Consider the following 15,132-nt stretch of genomic DNA (forward strand, 5'->3'; position numbering starts at 1 on the left):
TCCCTGCCCCCGCCCTGCAGGAGAGTGCCTGCTTAGAGTCAATTGCCAGCTGAGCAGCAGTTCATGCATTACCCCTGTCCCCAAGCCCTGATTGGCCTGGGGGGAGAGGGAGCACGTGAAGTCTCCTCTGGCCCTGCCCTATCCTGCAAGAATTGTGTGATGCTTAGAAGTTCCACACCCCTGGCAGGGCGGGAGGAGACTTTGCACGCGCCCTCCACCCCCAGGCCAATCAGGGCTTGGGGGTGGGAGGAGCATGTGAGATCTCCTCCCCGCCTGCCAGGGCAGGGGAGCAGCAGGACCTCTGTGGGCCAGATCTGGACTGTGGAGGCCCTTTTGCCCACCCCTGCTATAGGGTGAAATACTGGCCCTAATCAAGTAAGTGTTTTGCAATGACTTTATTGGAGATAGGATTTAACCCACAGAAAGTAAATATGGCACAGATGTATTAGGCCATGTGGTTCAACTCCCTGGAGTTGGTCTCTCTTTCAGTTACAATAAATCAGAACTTTTACTACTGGAGAGAACATAATCTGTTATTTTTCACTCTGCTCTCTCCATTGTATCTTTTCTTCCAACTTTATTAATGAAATGTCTTTATTACAAAATGTCATGATGACCTCTGGCATAACTGTGGGGGATTTTAATTTATTGCTTCATTTTTGCTGCTGTTTAGGGTAGGGATGTTAAATGTGTTTAATCAAGTAAACATGTAACAGCTGAAAATTTCAGCAATTACATGGTTATATGTAGAGGGAGCAAGCAGCTTCCTGGGGAGCTGGCAGTAGCAGCATGGGGATGAGGGCTAGTAGCTCCTCAGGAGCCAGTGTGTACCAGGAGCTGGATTCCTGCACATACTAGAGGCCTGCATGTAACCATGATGTACACAGTTACTTTCACATTCCTAGTTGAGGGATTTCACTGAGGCCTGGGAAAATTGTGGGGAGGGCTTGGCTCTGGGCCCCTCCCCAGAAGGGGTAGGAGCAAGAGCAACCTCCCTTCTTCTACTCCTCCCCCACCTGGTCCTCAGCACAAATCTTCAACAAAGAAAGGAGAATGAAACTCTAGTTTGAGAATCAAAATCAAATTTTAAAGATTTTTTTTTAATTAGTTGTATTTTAATGAGAAAAATACAAGGATATCATAGATTCCCAGGTCAGAAAGGGTCATTGTGATCCTAGTTTGACTTCCTGTAACACACAGCCTGAATCCTTCAGAAAAACATCCAATCATGATTTTAAAAAGTGCCAGTGATAGGGAATCCACCACAACTCTTGGTAAATTGTTTCAGTGGTTAATTGTTCTGTTAAAAATGTGCACTATTTCTACTGTGAATTTCTTTAGCTTCAAATTCTAATCCCTGGCTCATGTTGTACTTCTCTCTGCTAGATCAAAGAACCTATTAAATCTACCTTCCCACGAAGGTACTTATAGACTGTGAGCAAGTCACCCCTTAATAGGGTTGCCAGATGTACTTTAACCAAAAGTACCAAATTCCCCCCTCCCCCCAGTCCCCGGGGAAAAATTCTGTTGAGGGGAAAAAAGAGGGAGACCAAAGTTGTTGAGGGGAAAAAAAAGGGACCCCGAGAGTTAAGCAAAATAAAACAAAACAGCATTAAAACAGCATGGCCCCTTTAAGTGCAAGCAGAGTCAGAATAGGGATAGGTAGAGCAGAGAGGTTGAGCACTAAGACCCAGAGAAGGCATTGCTTCGTCTTTCTTTAGGCTTTTTGCTGGCAGCTGTCTTGTTATCTTGATCTAGCCAGAAGGCAGCTTCCCTGTGGAACCAGGTAAGAGGGGGACAGTTGCTGAGTGTGTCGTAGGGTTACCAGGTGTCCGGTATTTTTGCCCCCTGGCAGGGAAAAAACAGAAAATACCAGACATTTTAGGTGTCCGGTATTTTCTGAAATTTTTTACCGGACAGGAGATGAAAATGCCGGACTGTCCGGGTCAATGCCGGACTGTCCGGGTCAATGCCGGACACCTGGCAACCCTACCCCTTAACCTTGTCTTTGTTAGATTCAAGGAGCTCAATCTATTTTGTTTATCACTATATAAGGCATGTTTCCTTTTAGGGCGTAGTAGTTAGCATTTGTACTACTACTGTGCTGCAGCTACCATTCTCAGCGTAATTTATATAGCTATACTACACATACTGCCTATAAACATTGAATACTAATGTACTTGAGTTTCTCCAATTCCTAAGTAATTGCAAAACAAAACAATCATATCTCAACAGGAAAATAATCAGTAACACTTAGCATAGCCTGTATTTGGGAATGGGTAGATTGCTTTTTGCCAAAATAACTTTTACATCAGAGTCTGTGAGCTTGTAAAATAATCTGCATTATTTGGCTATTCCAACCATACGAAGATTTTTCTCATGTACATAATTAAGTCAGCAGACTACTCAGGCTGTGTAAAGCTAAACAGATGCATAAGTCTCCGTGGGATCACAATCTTTGGTTGTAAATTCTTTGGGACAGGAACTGTATCCTGTATAACACAGCACACGCTTACCCTGCTAGCATGAGCATTTTAAAACATATTAGCTAAAATGTGGCACTTTTAATCCATCCTAGTCTGGACACACACACACAGCACTCTCTGGCATCATTGCTTAACAAATAAACAAAATCAAGTCCACTTTCTATCATGGATTTTCCTTGTACCAACCTGGATGGCTTTTAAGATGAATGAAAGACTGGCAAGGAGAGAAGGTTTTTTTCACTAACTAACTTACAGCTTACAATAGAATACTTTCCACTTTTCAGTATATTATGAGAATAATTATTTCAAATTTATATTTATGTGAAAATGGATGATACAAAAACCCATACAGAGCAGTAATTTTAACAACTTAATGAAATATATGCTAATAAAGACAAGACTATGTGATAATATGAACAGTGGAAACAATCACTTCTTTCTAAGATAAGTTTTCTTAGCAAAAGTTTTGCGGATGTTAGTCTCCACATTTGCCAAAGTCAGGTATAGGGCCCAAGCCTGTATGAGACCTCTAAGCACACTTATCAGATTGAGTCCCATTGACAGTCCAACCGGGGAGAAGATGGTTACAGTACTCACCTTGGACATGGGACAACCTGGTTTAATTCCACCCACCCTGTGCAAAGGGGAGAAAGAATCACTGAGTAATGGGACAATCTGAAGTAGGTACAATCTGAAGTAGGTATTCCTCATTCTTTCCTGATGAAGCTCTTCTAATTCATGAAAGAATGGACAGAAAGGGGGACTGGTCCTACCTATGGACACTGACTCCATGGGTCCTCCAGAGTTAGAACACCCATGGAAAAAAATAGTGGGTGCTTGACATCAACTGGTGGGCCCCACCAATCAGCTACTTGCCCCTCTCCCCCCAGTGCCTCTCACCATTGCAGATGAGCTATTCTGTGGCAGGCAGAAGGCACTGGGAGGGCAAGGGGAGGAGCATGGTCAGGAGGAGGCAGAGCAAGGGCTGGGTTGCTCTTGGGGGAAGGAGTGGTGCTGGTGCAGAGGCGGGGTGGAGTGTTGAGGAAGGGCTGATGTGGGGTTTGGCCTAGGGCAAACAGGACTCTTGCTGCCTCTGGTCCCACCTTCCAGCTGGGAACTCTGACCATTGGATTAGAGAGTCATTCTTATTTTCTTTTCTCCAGGGTGTATTTTAGCATTTATCCACAGCAGAGTCACCACCAGGCCAGATATGAGTAGGAATGATTTTACACTGTAGTGCAATGGTGTCATGTGGTTCGATTTATTTTAGATTCAAGGGAAACCAGGACACTCTAGAGAGACTTAACCACTTTCTTATTTATTACAAGCTTTAAGCAGTTAATATAGTTGTTTCAATTTTACAGGCCTTAAAAACAATTGCTATACAATTTAAACCTTAAATACTATAAATTCTAAAACAATTAATACAGTGCTAAGCAATGCAAAAGCAATTAATAGAAAATCTACTAGAATACAATAATAAAGCCTAGTTCACTTACACTTCATTTATCTGCTACCTACAGTACCAGGCAGGAGGTCATGGTTCTTTTGATTCCTACCCATTAGAACGCCATGCACTGGGGTTGTTGGTGTGAAGGGTCTGTTTACTTCTAGTTACAATGAGCAGGACCTGTGGGTCAATCCTGCTCACTCCCTCCCATCAATTCTTCTTACAAAGCCCATTTTAAAGCAAAGCGAGACTTGGTCATTCTTGTTCTAATAATATTTACCAATTGATTACGTATTATGTAAGATACCTACAATGCGCAATGCCCTATTTGAGGTACATCCTGCTACTCAGTATGTCGCAAAAACTATGTGTATAATTAACGGTTTTATGGCTGCATCTATAATTTTTGCTTGTCAGAAACAGAAGTACCAGTACAAGATTGATTGTCCTGTGTTCTTGATGTAGCCTCAATACGACATGCTTAATCTGCATTGTTATGCAAAACATTCCTGCCTCTCAAAGCTTCTCCCTCGGCCTTGCCTGCCTGCTTACATGCACCAGACTTGAGACAGGCCTGGGTTTTGCTTGTTAGAGATCCACACTGTGGTCAAGGCAGACCTCACCATTTATTATTAAGACAGGGCTGTCCACGCTCCTCTCACAAACAGTTAGGACACTCACCTGGGAGGCGACAGACCTTGGATCCAGGTCATGGGTGGTGGGTGATCTTAGGGCTGGGAGAGGCAGGGTAAACTGCCTTATTCATCACTAGGAGGAAGGGTGGGGAGGGAAGAGGTTTGTATTGTATTAACCTAATAACCACATCATAAACATGGATATTCCAATCTCCACATCAAATGCTGTAAATGAGCCACTTTCACCCTGACTTGATTAACCTCATTAACCCAAGCAACTTCTTCCTTACATATGCACTCTTTCCTCTGTAACCTCCACTCCAGTGCATCGGATGGAAGTGGGTTTTATCCATGAACCCTTATGCAGTGGTCACCAAGCAGTAGATCGGGATCTACCAGTAGATCTTGGAGCCTCTTACAGGTGATCCTGGCTGGTTTCGCCAGGAAGCTATCAAGCTGGCACTTCAGCTGCCCCTTCCCCCACTGTCATGCTGCTCCTGCTCTCTGCCTTGGATGTGCCCCCCCCCCCCCTCCGTACCTCCTGCTTGCTGTGCACAGTGTGAGAGGGAGAAGAGAGGAGCGCTGATGTCAGGGTGTTCCTCCTCCCCCTACTTCTATACCTTGTCTCCACACAGAAGAGAAGGGGGTGGAGGGAGCTTGGCAATTCAAATCTCTGGCATACTCACATAGGCTGTGTCTAGTCTGCAGGGTTTTTTCGAAAAAAGTAGTCTTTTTTCAAAAAAACTTCACCTGCATCTAGACTACAGCCGCCTTCTTTCGAAATTAAATGAAAAGAACGCAGCTTTTATTTCAATGGCGGTACTCCTCATTTCACGAGGAAGAATGCCTTTTTTTGAAAGTGCTCTTTCGAAAAAAGGCATTCTTGAATGCAAACAGGGCTTTTTCGAAAGAGAGCATCCAGACTGCCTGGGTGCTCTCTTTCGAAAAAGCGACTTGCTTTTTCAAAAGTACTGCTTGCAGTCTAGACGCTCTTTTTCGAAAGTATCTTTAGAAAAAGCCTCTTTCGAAAGAGGCTTGCAGTCTAGACGTAGCCATATTGTGTGTCTGTCTCACACACACACACACACACACTGTCCTTCCCTTTCATCTCCCGACCCAACACACACATGCGGGGGGGGGGGGGTTGTTGTTACTTCTTTTACTGCTTGCAAAGTGGGTTATTTTTGGTTTTTGACTGGTCTGTGCATTGCGTAATTTTCATTTATCTTACACTTACATTTAATTCTTTGAGTAGTGAGTTCTAAAATGCCTAACTGGTCCTGGCTGGAGTCATTATCCCCATGGTAATTGTTGCTCCTGGAAGTGGCTGGCATGTCCCTGCAGCCCCTGAGAAGGCAGAGCAGGTGGTCTCCACATGTGTCCTTGCCTACAGACACTGCTCCTACAGCTCCCATTGATCAGTAATGGGGAATGGTGGCCAGTAGAAGCGGGGTAAAGGTATTTGGGTTTGAGGTGGATCTTGCATTGCATTTAAATTGAAAAAGTGTTCTTGTGGTTAAAAAGGTTGGAAACCACTGCCCTAATGACTGTCAGATCTTTAAGATCTGTGATGGGGCCCCACAATCCCGCACTAAAGCCCCCGTAGCAAGCGTCCTATTCGGGCGGCAAGGAGGCGCGCACCAGCATTGTGCTATGTGTACGTGCACCGTGGACCAGCTGACAGCCTCAGGTGTGGCGGCCGTGGCACGGAAGCTGCGGGAGGGGCAGAGCTAGCCGGTGACATCAGCATAACATCCCCCTCCGGTGCCGGACGCGGCGGGAGTTTTAAACGCCACCCCTGGGCTCTGTGGAGGAAGGGAGATGCGGCGGGAAGACAAACACCAGAGATCGGAGCCTTCGACCCCAGAGGACGGGTGAGGGCGCAAACCTGTGGCCACGGAACGCAGGACATTGTAGACACCCGTGGAGCAACAGGGTCCAGAAGGCCGTCCGGAGCGACGAGTGGCTGGCCTGTGGAGGGACGGGTGAGACAGCAGCAGGGGAGGAGAGCCAGAACGGAAAGGAAGTAGCCCAGGGTGGGATCATAGAAGAACCCCTCAGATTGGCAGGATGCCTCTGTCAGCCGGATCCGGACCAAAACCGGTCCGAGTCCTTTAGGGCCCTGGGCTGAGGCCCGGGAGTGAGGGTGGGCCCGGGCCCCCCGCCCCCCTCTATACCCCTCTTCCGGAGTAGCTAAGAAGGAAAAGCCCAAGAGAGTGACTAAGGGGCATTTCGGACATGTGTCGCCGGGGATCGGCGAGAAAGGTACGTCACAGGGGGCAACGATAAGGGTGCGGAACAAGGGGGCTCCCGACTATTCCGTCTGCGCTCGGATGCCCCGAACTATACCCGGAAGGGGTAAAGCCCAGGCTGTGTGGGCACTGTCAGAGGACAGCGACCCGAAGAGAATAGCGCTGCCGCCGTTGGAGCCAATTCCCCAAAATCAACGACGGGCGACGCTGTAGGGGGAGTTGGAATCCCTACAAGGTCCCACAGAACTCCTTGTTTGTCAAAATCCAAGTCCCACTGCCTATACTAAGGCTACATCCACACTGCATTTCCTTGTGCAGGGGAGTGGCTTTTTTCACAGCTCTGACTGACAAAAAATGTTAATGATGTAAAGTGCTGGCATGGACAGCGCTTCAACAGCAGAGGACTCTATAGCCTGAAGAGCTTTGCCCTGCCAGGCAGATATATCCTGGTGGGAGCTTTACTGACCTAAATTGAGAGTAAGGGAGTTGGTAAGGTAAAAGGGGACCAGTCCCTGGGGGTAGGGGTGGTTGGGTAGTAGTGAGGAGGGTATATGAGAGAGGTACCAGTGACAAGTAGACAGAATTGGAGGGTGCAGTGAGAGGGATTCAGTACCCAGTGCCTGGGGTGTGGCAGTGCAATTCCCCAAAGGGGTTGTGGGCAGGTGCAGCAGGCAGAGTGCATGTCCAGTGGCTGTCATTTAGGAGATCAATGGTCAGTAGATGGGGGAGTTGGAGGTGCAATGTTGAATGGTGGGGCTTAGGGGTGCAGTGGCAGTTGGAGTTTGGAGTTTCAGCAGCTAGGGTGTGGGGGCTGGTGCTTGTGGTGCAGAGGCCGGTTAATGGGGTGCAGGGGATTGCAGCAGCCAGCGGCTGGGGCTTAGGGGTGCTGTGGCAGTTGATGGGGTGTGGGGGTTGCAGTGGCTGGGGCTTAGGGGTGTGATAGCAGTTGATAGGGTGCAGGGGTTCAGCAGTCAGCAGCTGAGACTTGGGGTTCAGTGGCAGTTAAGGGGTGTGGGAGATGCAGAGGTTGGGGCTTGGGGTTGGTGGCAGTTAATGAGCTATGGCAGGTCAGTGGCTGGGCCTTGGGGTGCAGTGGCAGTTAATGGGTTGTGGGGTTGCAGTGGCCAGCAGCTGTGGCTTAGGGGGTGCGGTGACAGTTAATGGGATGCAGGGGGGTTGCAGCAGCTGGGGTTTGGGGTGCAGTGGCAATTAATGCAGTGGGGGGGGTTTAGTGGTCAGCAGTTGAGCCTTGGGGGGTAGGGGCAGTTAATGTGCTGCAGGGGGTCAGCAGCCAGTGGCTGGTGCTTAGGGTGTAGTGGTTGGTTAATGGGGTGCGGGGGTTCAGCCGCCAGCTAATGGGGCTTAGGGGTGTGGTGGTAGTTAATGGGGTACGGGGGGTTCAGCAGCCAGTGGCTGGGGCTTGGGGTGTAGTGGCTGGTTAATGGGGTGCGGGGTTCAGCCACCAGCTAATGGGGCTTAGGGGTGCGGTGGCAGTTAATGAGGTACGGGGGGGTTGCCGGGGCTGGCTTAAGGGTGCGGGGTTGCAGCGGCTGAGCTCAGGGGTGCGGTGGCAGTGAATAGGGTGCGGGGTTGCCGCGGCTGAGCTCAGGGGTGCGGTGGCAGTGAATAGGGTGCGGGGTTGCAGCGGCTGAGCTTAGGGGTGCGGTGGCAGTGAATAGGGTGCGGGGTTGCAGCGGCTGAGCTCAGGGGTGCGGTGGCAGTGAATAGGGTGCGGGGTTGCAGCGGCTGAGCTCAGGGGTGCGGTGGCAGTGAATAGGGTGCGGGGTTGCCGCGGCTGAGCTTAGGGGTGCGGTGGCAGTGAATAGGGTGCGGGGTTGCCGCGGCTGAGCTTAGGGGTGCGGTGGCAGTGAATAGGGTGCGGGGTTGCAGCGGCTGAGCTTAGGGGTGCGGTGGCAGTGAATAGGGTGCGGGGTTGCCGCGGCTGAGCTTAGGGGTGCGGTGGCAGTGAATAGGGTGCGGGGTTGCCGCGGCTGAGCTCAGGGGTGCGGTGGCAGTGAATAGGGTGCGGGGTTGCCGCGGCTGAGCTTAGGGGTGCGGTGGCAGTGAATAGGGTGCGGGGTTGCCGCGGCTGAGCTTAGGGGTGCGGTGGCAGTGAATAGGGTGCGGGGTTGCCGCGGCTGAGCTTAGGGGTGCGGTGGCAGTGAATAGGGTGCGGGGTTGCCGCGGCTGAGCTCAGGGGTGCGGTGGCAGTGAATAGGGTGCGGGGTTGCCGCGGCTGAGCTTAGGGGTGCGGTGGCAGTGAATAGGGTGCGGGGTTGCCGCGGCTGAGCTCAGGGGTGCGGTGGCAGTGAATAGGGTGCGGGGTTGCAGCGGCTGAGCTCAGGGGTGCGGTGGCAGTGAATAGGGTGCGGGGTTGCAGCGGCTGAGCTTAGGGGTGCGGTGGCAGTGAATAGGGTGCGGGGTTGCAGCGGCTCAGCTTAGGGGTGCGGTGGCAGTGAATAGGGTGCGGGGTTGCAGCGGCTGAGCTCAGGGGTGCGGTGGCAGTGAATAGGGTGCGGGGTTGCAGCGGCTCAGCTTAGGGGTGCGGTGGCAGTGAATAGGGTGCGGGGTTGCCGCGGCTGAGCTTAGGGGTGCGGTGGCAGTGAATAGGGTGCGGGGTTGCCGCGGCTGAGCTTAGGGGTGCGGTGGCAGTAGCTCAGCTGGGGGGAGCTGCCGAAGAAGGGGCGCGGCGCAGGCGAAGAGCCGGGCACGTTACCTGCGTGCGGGAAGCCCGGCCCAGCCCCCCGCCCGGCCGGCGCTGGCAGACCGCGCAGAGGCCGGGCCGAGGCGCTGCTGGGAAGCCGATCCCTCTGCGCTCCTCCCCGGCTGCGCCCCGCAGCCGCCGCGGCCATGACCGATAACATCCCCCTGCAGCCCGTCAGGCAGAAGAAGCGGATGGACAGCAAGCACCGGGGCGGGTGAGCGCGGGCCCGGAGCGGGTCTCCCCTTCGCGTCGCCGGCTTCGCTTCGCCCGGGGCCCGCCTGCTCCGCAGCCGCGTCCTTCTTGTGCTCTGCCCGGGGCTGCAGTGCCTGGCTGGTGCTGGGCAGCCAGCTCCCCCGGAGCCGGCTCCCCGGCCCGCTGTCGGGGGAAGGGAGGGAGCCGGGGTGGGGATCGCCCGGCTCCCGAGGCAGGAGAGAGGAGCCCGGCTGGGGCGTACCGGCAGCCCGGGGGAACCGGCTCCCCCGCCATGCGGCGGACTGGGGCGTAGGGCCCCGGTTCGCCTTTGTTTGCTCCAGCGCCCGTCCAGCCGCGCCCCCCTCCCGGGAAGGGACATTGCGGGCCGGGGGCTCAGGCGCAAAGGGGCCCCCCCTCTCCTTTGGGAACGGGAGGCTGCCCTGGGGAAAACTCCCTTCTGTGGCCGAGGGTGGGGGGCTGAGCTGGGCTGCGAGCTGGTATTGGAAGGGCGGCCCTGCTGGGGGACGGCGCTGGGTCTCTCCTCTCTCGCCCTGGGCTGCCCGGGAAGGCGGCGGCCGCAGCAGCGCTCCGGGAGGCAGGAGCTGACAGGTTGGTCCTGACGCCATTGTCGGTGGCACGCCCAACCCGGCGGAGCCGCTTGCAAGACTAGGCAGGATCTTGCCACGGCAACAGCGTGGCTCTGAGGTAATATGCCCTGCTCCCCCGCGGGCTCCACAGCCCCCTGCCCTCTCTGCCGGGGACAGCACGACCTGTGCGCCTCAGGCGGGGTGACATGAAACAATAGAAACCTGGGGGAGGCTCGTCTGGGGGCAAGCTTCAGGAATGAGCCTCGGATGAAGTCACTCGGCGCTCCCTTGATTCCCGCTGTCAGCCGGAGGCCAACACACCCCGTTTGTTTTCCCCTTAACCAAATGGCAACAAAGAAATAGCCTGACGGCTCGAAGTCTTAGTGAGCAGCAACAACTGGCACTAGCCAGATTTTCAGGCGCCTTGACTTCCTCATTGGGAGTTCAGCTCGCCTGACCGCCGGCCCATTGTGCTTCCCTGCCATGGTGAAGGCTGTGGAAACATTTGCTGGATGGCTTGTTCCTAGATTGTCTGGTGTGTGTGTAGGGGGATGTGTATGGCAAGCTATTTGAATACAACATTTCATTTAAGATACTTACCATGTAAGATTATATCAGGATTATTGGGTGGCTTGGCTCAGCCTTGGCAGAGTGCAGGTTGTTGCTTTGCTTGAGTGTGGTTTTATAAATGACAACACTTTTGTTTTCGGGGACAGAAATGTATTTATAATAACTTTGTAACAAAGGGCTCTATCTACGCACAGAGTTTACCATTTTAACTATAATAAATGGCATAGATAATGTGGTGCCAGCCCCTCATGACCGGATACATTTATAATAATATTAAAGGTGTTTTGTTGTGCTGGTATAGCTATTCTCATGCAGGGAAAGGGAATAAGCTGTACTAATGCTTTATATCAGTGTAACTGCCCACATTAGGGATTGTACTGGTGGAACTGTTTCAGTGTTTTAAAAAAAAATCAAAACCCCAACTGACATAGTGATACCAGTTCAAAATCTGTGTGTAGTTTAGGAATCTAAACTTGACTGTAAATGGATGTTTTATTGTTAGCATTTAAAAAAATGCTATACAATTATAGCAAATCAACATCTCAAAAGAAATGATGATTGTCAGAACAGATAAGGAACAGTACATATCAATGATCATGTTTGTTACATTTTTGGTTCATGCTTGTTTGGATTTCTTTTTAACTGCAGTTGGTGAACAGCCTACATCATTCTGTTGATGGCCAAGGTTTCTGTTGTGTAGCTGACAGTCTGTTTATTTAATAATGTGAAGTTTGCCTCGATAATGGGATTAGACTGTGAAACGTGCCCTATAAAACAGTCACAGTAGTAATCTGTTATGACAGTTCTTAGGTTGGCCACTGTTTAAAGTAGGGATGTTAGTGTGTAATGGAATAGTCTTATAACCGCATCAAATTTTAGTGGTTACACGACTATTTGATAGTTTCCGGGGCCAGCAGCCAGTGTGCTCCCTGCCCCATTCTCAGGGAGACTCCTGTCACCCAGCGCTGCTGCTACTGTATCGGGGCAACAGTGCAGGACAACAGCAGCCCCTCTCTTCTGGGGTCTGAGCTCCCAGCGAACAGAGGCTGCTCTGTGGGATGCTGGAGCAGACTCTGTCCAGGGGACCTTGGACCCCACACAGACAGGTGCTGCTGCTGTGGAGCAGCCTCTGTCTGTAGCAAGCTTGGCCCACTCCAGAAAGAGGCTGCTTTGCAGTGCCCCCGCCAATGCCTCCCTGCACTGCTGCCTTTGAAAGAGGCAGCAGCGCATGGGGAGGGGAGGTGGCGCCACAGAGCTGTCACTCATGGAGAGCTTTTAAGCCCGCTCCTGCCTGATCCTCCCCACCTGCTGTCTCTGTAGGACACAACAAGGAGGGGGGCAGGTGGATTGGCAGAACGGGCACATGTGGAGAGCCATCTTAAAAGCCAGCTCCCCGTGTATATTGGCTTCCACCTGCCTGTATCACCTTCCGCACTGCTGCCTCTTTATAAGAGACAGCAGCACAGGCGGGAGAGGGGGGTAAGTGGATCCAGTGCTCATGGGGGCTCCCATGGCCACTGGCTCCTGCCTCTCCTTCCCTCTTTCTGCAAGGCGGGGGTGTGGGGGGGGAGGAGGGATGTGTATAGTAGACAGGATTAACCAATAAACCCAGGCTTATCAGTTAATAGTGTATTTGTCTGCACAGTGACATCCCTGGTTTAAAGTTCAATTATGAGATAAAGAATCAGATATTTGAGGGGTGTAGGGCATTCCTCAATGCTCCTTAGCTGATTTGCTTTCTTAGAAGTCTCCATAGGTTTCTCTTGGGCATTCTGTTGTGATGTACTATGTTAGCAAAGGCTGACAGCAATTACCCTGATCTAACCTAAGCCCTAGCCTCTGCCGCTGGCAAGGGACCTCTAATTCCTTACCAGTCATGGAGGCAGTATTTTCTGTGTTAGCAAGAGCTGTTGACAGCTTGCAGTTGTGACGCTGCACTGACTGTAGTGGTTTGAGATTCTGTGACTTTTTTTTGTTTTTCTTTATTACAAGTCCTGAACTCTTGATCTCACTCTTCGCCTTTAAAAAAAAAATAATTAAAAAGTCACACTCCAGAAAAGTGACTTTTTTTACAGCAATTTTCAGAGACTTGTCTTTTGTCAAAGAGCCTGTGGTAGAAGTCAATTATTTAATCAATATGTCCGGTCCATTGCCAAAGTATTTAAGCAAAGCAAAGAGCCCCCCCCCCCTTCTTGCCCTTTCAAATATTATAAATCTAAAGAGAGAGCGACCAGCCAGACTGTATCAGTCCCCATTCTGTCATCCGTTTCAAACCCCCTGTCACCAAAGGATCCATTTCCAACTAGTCCATAATCCAACTAGAGGAAGACGCAGAATGGGGGCCCAGCACATGACTAGATGTTCTGTGTGGTACTATAGAGCAAATAATAATCTACCCCTCCCCCCCAAAGTAATAGCCTGGCTAATGCCTGCAAGACTTTCCCTTATAATTTTTGATTGCTGCTTAGATTCTAAGAGAATTGGTGCAGCATTCGTTATATGTGTGTACAAGCCTAGCACAATGAGCTACACATTTCTGATTAGAGCATAAATGCTACTGTAATAAAATAAATGATGATAATTGGCCAAGGGTCCCTTCTCGCCTTACTCTATGACTGTAATTTATCAATAGGCCATCCAAGATGAGTTTAACTGCTGTGAATGCCCATAAGGCAAGAGAAGATTGTTCATATACTGGGAGACCTGTCAGTGACTTCATAGACCAGTACAAGGAGCTAAAATTGTTTGAAGTACTTGCAACCAGTGTGTGCAGTGGAGGACATCTTCCTCCTAATAAGGCAGCAACTATGTTCCATCTTGGTTTTAGCCTCCAGACTAATTTGAAGAGAAACTCATTAGAGTACCATTACTGAGATGTGGCAAAGGTAGGGATGGTTGTGTGCCATGTCAAGGAGAAACAAATGTGTTTTAATAAGTTACTGATAGTAGTAGCCATTCTTGGCCATAGCCACAACATTGACGCCCGCGTGTGCAGTCAAGGGTGCATTCTGTAGCTGTATTTGTTGAACAATGGACATGTTTTTCACAATTTTCTTGTCATTTTGGTGAGGTCCTGACTGAGTTATACAGTTATCTCACCCAAGTAAAAGCCAGTTTAGCCATGACATCCTGATAACTGCGCTCTGTAGTCTATAATCTGTTGTTCAGAAAGAGGCATTGCATTGAGTAATCTCAAAATACTGCTGATGGTGTCACAGCATGTCTTGTTATGGAAAATACTCAAATGTGCCAGGAATATCTAGGAACATATGCAAAGACATGATCTCTACCCTAGAGATTGCACTTTCTAATATAAGGCCTTATTGCTACTATGTAGATGGTGCAGGGAGACTGCTGTGCCTATGTAGAGACCTATTCTTTAGGGCAGGGTCTTTCTTTTTGTTCTGTATTTGTAAGCATCTAGAACAGAAGGATCCTGTTCTATGGCTCTGGCTCCTAGATGGTACTCTAATGTAAGTAATAAACAATGATAGAAGTGATGCAGCAAGTGAGGAAAACCAAAGAATAATCTGAAATGGAATGAGGAGGGACAAGGATTCCAGTAATTAATCACATGGTCATTCTGTAGTGGTATTGAGATACATATTGATAATTTTATTAAAGTGGTAAATTCACTCACTTCTTGCAATGAACAGGGAGGTATTGGAGAGAATTGATGAACAAATGAATTTGGCCTCTATCCTGCATCTAGCTGTATGGACAAATATCTGTGTAGAACTGCATTGATTTTAGAGGGGCTACAGACAGGCATGGTGGTTCCCTTATGCAATGTCAAGTGTAGGATCAAGACCTTTATTTATTAAGTGCCTTCCTTCACTGAGGCACTTAGCCTTGCTGCACAGGCAATTACAATTCAGTAGTGTTGGAAACAATAAAAACATCCAAAATAATATGTATATGTTTAAAAAAACCAAGACATTCTAAGGGCAAAGTGGTGATATGTTCTGACAAGTACTTCTGAAAATGTTTCCATGTATATCTCCCAATAATCTCTGTATAAAATTTAATCAGTGGACAATGGTGGGGTTTTTTGTATTGCTATTACTGCAAATTTAGCCTGTGTACCTGCAAATCAAGATGTCTTTCTGCCTCTTGCCTCATCGCCAATAATAAAGGTTTGGTAAGCAAAAAATAGGCCCCAGCAGACACTCCCAAGCACAGAGTCCACTTCTATGAACCTTCTCTTACTTAACTGGGGCTTTGTGCAGGCATGAGGGTCTGAGCTACATATTTCT

General features: G+C 49.8%; 1 protein-coding gene across 4 annotated transcripts in view; it reads left to right on the forward strand.

Moving 5' to 3' along the window:
* Positions 1 to 244: 244 nt before the first annotated feature.
* The window catches only part of ATP9A (ATPase phospholipid transporting 9A (putative)), a 111,844-nt gene continuing 96,956 nt past the window's right edge, over positions 245 to 15,132 (forward strand). Inside the window, exon 1 of one of the 4 annotated variants that reach the window (XM_075901191.1) lies at positions 245 to 375. Coding sequence is in view for 2 of the 4 variants with exons in the window: in XM_075901190.1 (XP_075757305.1) it covers positions 9,674 to 9,741 (68 nt within the window). In the remaining 2 variants the exon portion in view is untranslated. Of the gene's footprint in view, positions 376 to 9,451; positions 9,742 to 10,099; positions 10,425 to 15,132 lie in introns of those variants that run through there. The other 3 variants (XM_075901190.1, XM_075901189.1, XM_014576705.3) reach the window with 3 other exon arrangements.

This window comes from Pelodiscus sinensis, chromosome 18, assembly GCF_049634645.1.
Source record: "Pelodiscus sinensis isolate JC-2024 chromosome 18, ASM4963464v1, whole genome shotgun sequence".
Taxonomy (NCBI): Eukaryota; Metazoa; Chordata; order Testudines; family Trionychidae; genus Pelodiscus; species Pelodiscus sinensis.